The following is a 5,000-nucleotide window of genomic DNA, read 5'->3' on the forward strand; positions in this document are numbered from 1 at the left end:
ACACACACACACACACACACACACACACACGATATATATATATATATATATATATATATATATATATATATATATATATATATATATATATATATATATATATATATATTCACACACACACACACGAATAGATTGGTTAAAAAGTAAGAAAAATTATATTTACGTAAAATGTATTTTAAAAAAATATTTTCTGACAATGCAACCTTCTTTTCCCTACAATACCCCAGGCGTTGCTTGGCGAAGTGCAGCGTGACCTTACCTTCGACTGGCTGTGTGCAGGATCCCTCATTAACGACCAGTGGGTCCTCACCGCCGCTCACTGCTTCGATAGAAAGTAACTAATGCATTGAGGATCACTATAATTAGTTTGGTGAACGCATACGCATAAGCATACACACACATACATACCCATATAGATGTATATGGACATGCATATAACACACACTAACACAAACATAGATCATAGACAGATAAACAGATGGAAAGGGAAATTATTTTGGCTCCATTTTTATCACGAAACCACTTCACAGTTATGATACAGCTTTCGAATTTTAGATATATAGTATTTGCTCTTCCGGATCCTTTAAAGTTCAAAACCGATATAATGATGTGATTTGAAGAAAGAGTCATAGCTATTTATAGACAATGTTTTTGAAGTGGTATTCTCTTTGTCCGAATATTAAATTACCAAAATTAAATGATGTTAACCCATTCACGAACCACGAAATTCAACACACTGAACGAAATCACTCCATGACAGCTCAGCTCAGAGACTGTCAAATAAAATCGTGGGTAAAGCTATTGTTCAAATTCCTGCACTTTTTTTTCAGTAATCCAAACGTGGTCCGACTTGGAGAACACGACTACTCAAGCACAGACGACAATGCAGAACACGAGGACTTCACCGTTATAGAGAAGGTTATTTATCCAAACTACACCTTCCCTGAAGCTCACCACGATCTTGCTCTTCTCAAGCTGGATAAGAAAGTCGCCTTCCAGGTAAGTGTGACAGGCCATGGCTAGTTATTCGTTCAGTTTCTCCGTTCTTTTGAGTCTGTTAGCGGGTGACTATTGATCAGGCGGTGTACCTTAAAAATTCTTAGTTCTTAATGTGTTTATAAAGATAATAAGTTTCAATGGAGTTGTGTGGTTTCTTGTATGATGCGATGGATACCAAAGCGTCAACGTTTGCAGGCTTTGTTCCTATTACTTCATATTTTAGTTGGTCATCTATGGGCTTTGTCAGTTAAGGGTAATAAGTGATTCTAACAAAAGCCTATTTGTGACGGTTTCCGATCGCGGCCCTGAAAACACTCCACGTGAATGACTCTCCCTGTACTAGTTATTTCACTCTTTCTTTCTCTTTGTTTCTCTCTCTCTCTCTCTCTCTCTCTCTCTCTCTCTCTCTCTCTCTCTCTCTCTCTCTCTCTCTCTCTCTCTCTCTCTCTCTCTCTCTCTCTCTCTCTCTCTCTCTCCGTTACGTACACATCTCTAAAGTGCTACACACGCATTATGTCTTCCAAATCGCTACACGGATTTTATCTAATCTAACAAATCCATGACACGTCTATTGTCTTCGACTGTTAAGTAAATATAATACATTCTTTTGGGACGTCTGATAACCCTTTGATAACCCTTTGTCTTTGATAACCCTTTACACACGACTGAGAAGTAATGTGTCTACTCCTCTGCAATGGCAACAGAAATACATCCTCCCTGTTTGCTTGCCATGGGGTCTCGAAAGCAGCGTGGATTTGACCGGACGCAACGTGACGGCAACAGGCTGGGGTGCAACTGCTCATGGTGGGTTCTCCTCTCATTCGAATGGTTAATTTAAGGTTTTCGTTTAATCTTTCATATTGGCTTGTTGCTGGTAGAGTTCATTGCCTGTCTGAAAAAAGAGAGAAAGCAAGGAGTAAATTTTGTACCTGGATTGAAACACTGTTACGCTAGGTTTCAAACCTATAGTCACGGTTTATTTTTATTGTTTTATTACATATGTGTTATTATTCTCATCACTATCATCCTCATTATCATCATTATTATTATTCTCATTATCATCGTAATCATTATCGTTGATATTATTATTCTCATTAGTATCCTTATCATTCACATTTTACCACTTTCCTGCAGATTAATTGCAATTTCACCTCCCGTTGCAGGTAGCGTTGGGAGCACAGTTCTTCGTGAGGTGCAGGTGACAGTCTTCCCTTCGTCCACGTGTGCCAATCGCTACAAGGAACTGGTCAATTACAATAGAATTTGGCCGCAGGGGATCGGGGAAGAGACCCTGTGTGCAGGGGAAGTTGACGGCGGGAAGGACGCCTGTCAAGTAAGTTCACTGTTTATTCAGGTATACGGGACGTAATACTTGATATTTTTTTATGGGCTCCAGCGTGAATAAATACATTATATCTCATTTCTTTTCTCCACTCGGTCCTCCTCGTTTGCAGGGTGATTCCGGCGGCCCGGCTGTCTACGCGAATAACCTCAATATTTACACTATCGCCGGCGTTATCTCCAATGGTTACGGCTGCGGAAACGCGGATTTCCCCGGCCTCTACGCCAGCACTCACCATGCAGAATACCTCGCGTGGATCAGGAAAATTGCTTTCTGAGATGAAGCGATCCCATTCCAATGCGTAGGTCTGTTTACATAAACACACATACGTATACACAAACACATACACACACACACACACACACACACACACACACACACACACACACACACACACACACACACACACACACACACACACACACACACACACACACACACACACACATACACACACAAACACACACACACACACCTCTAGATCCATATATGTAGCTCTACTTACCCATCTATCTATCTATCTACCTAACCTTATATGAATGTATGTGTTTAACATTAATTTTAATGCATTATATATAAGTAAGAAACCAAAGTCAACTCGAATATGATGAGGCAAATATCAATAAACCTGAAGTATTATCTATGAATTATTTGTATTATTAGGTTTCATCCAGTTATTCCTATGTATTTCTCTGTATATAGAGGAAGAAATAAAATTGGAAATAAAGATATTTTTAATTCTAAAGATAAGCATTTTTTACTACCTTACCAAAAAGAATGGGAGAATCAACATGCACAATCATGTCATTATTTGGTAATGCTGAATGCAGTGTATTAATAACTTATTCAGAATGAGTAAGGAGTTCATTAAGTTAATGAAAATATGGTTATCAGATATCGTATTGTTTAAAATGACATCTGTATGAACACTGTCTACAGTTTGGTATTCCGATATTTTTCTTACCTCTTTGTGAACTAAACTAAATGGAATCCCTAGCTAGTTTTATAATACAGACATTATACAAAGGATTATGACAGACATGTATAGCGATGAGATTTCATAAATATGAGATTTGAAATTTAAAACTATGCTTTCTTGATTCAATGTATATGCGGATATCTCTAGATTAGTTCGAGGAAACTGTACTTGAATTTAATGATTTACTGTTTTCTTCGTCATGACAATAGTTATCACACTACTAAATAATGTAAATGCTTGCTGTTTTCAAAGATATCTGACAAAAGGCACCAATTTTCCAGAGAAGGTAGATTTTTTACTTCCAATGCAAAGTCTAGCATTCTCCGCCCTGTACACCCCAAAAGTTGGTGCAGTGCCATGCAGATAGTGTAAGTAACACACCGTTTACTCGAATGATTCGGAGAGGCAAAATTCGCACAAAAGGTATTCGTCCCTTTTTCTATAACAAAAATAAACTGAGAGATAATATAGTACAAACCTTGATGTGCACAAGGTATAAACATCTGCTTCCAGAATATCAGCCATGTATTTCAACCGTTCCTTGATCAGTACCAACCATAACTCGAAATATATGTTCAGTAACCACACCATCATCGCGCTCCGATCAAGGTTATCTTCTGGGCACAGACGAACAAGATTCGATGGCACAAATAATGATAATGATAATAATGATGATAATTGTTATAGTTATCATTACCATCATTATAATTGTCATTATTATATTATTATTATCATTATTGCTATTATAATTATATTTATGATGATGATGATGATGATGATGATGATGATGATGATGATGATGATGATGATGATGATGATGATGATGATGATGATGATGATGATGATGATGATAATAATTATTATTATTATTGTTACTATTTTATCATTATCATTATTATTATTATTATTATTGCTATTATTATTATTATTATTATCATTATTGATACTATTATTATTATCGGTTTCGAATTTCTAAATTAATTTCCACCGAGTGTATAAAACCTCGCAGTCATTACTCATGTATGAGTAGATAGGTAATGTGTATGGAGCTAGTTAGATGCTAGTTGCACACTACTTTCAATGGGTGTGACATGGTTCGTTTAGTGCTGGTCTTCCGGTTCATACCTGGAGTGACCTAGGTATATATTAATGTTGTTGTTGTTATATATATATTTGTTATTGTTGTTGTTGTTGTTTATGTTGTTGTTGCTGTTGCTGTTGTTGTTGTTGTTATTATTATTATTTTCATTATTATTATTATTGTTATTATCATAATTATTATCATTATCATGATTATTATCATTATTATCATTATCATCATCGCTATTATTAATATCATTATCATTGTCAACAATACGCAGCAAGACCAGATGGTACACTTCACACCTCCGTCAAGCAGCTGCCCTTCTCCTTGGGCGGACGCAGAGGCAGCCCGGCTTTCTCTTCTCGCACGGGAGTAAACCTCTGCTCTCGAAGGGAACCGCCGCATAAAAGGACACGTTCGTAAGGCAGAGAGACACGGTAAATAGGCCACACACAGACACACACACACACACACACACACACACACACACACACACACACACACACATATATATATATATATATATATATATATATATATATATATATATATATATATATATATGTACATTATATATATATATATATATATATATA

The 5,000-nt window shown here is 36.4% G+C and overlaps 1 protein-coding gene across 1 annotated transcript in view; it reads left to right on the forward strand.

Moving 5' to 3' along the window:
• Positions 1 to 2,765, forward strand: part of LOC119580154 (venom protease-like) — a 5,225-nt gene extending 2,460 nt beyond the window's left edge. Inside the window, exons 5-9 of the mRNA XM_037928119.1 lie at positions 228 to 334; positions 831 to 999; positions 1,704 to 1,803; positions 2,163 to 2,332; positions 2,454 to 2,765. Of these exons, the coding sequence (XP_037784047.1) occupies positions 228 to 334; positions 831 to 999; positions 1,704 to 1,803; positions 2,163 to 2,332; positions 2,454 to 2,618 (711 nt within the window). The 3' untranslated portion in view covers positions 2,619 to 2,765. The remainder of the gene's footprint in view (positions 1 to 227; positions 335 to 830; positions 1,000 to 1,703; positions 1,804 to 2,162; positions 2,333 to 2,453) is intronic.
• Positions 2,766 to 5,000: the final 2,235 nt, after the last annotated feature.

This window comes from Penaeus monodon, chromosome 13, assembly GCF_015228065.2.
Source record: "Penaeus monodon isolate SGIC_2016 chromosome 13, NSTDA_Pmon_1, whole genome shotgun sequence".
Classification (NCBI taxonomy): domain Eukaryota; kingdom Metazoa; phylum Arthropoda; class Malacostraca; order Decapoda; family Penaeidae; genus Penaeus; species Penaeus monodon.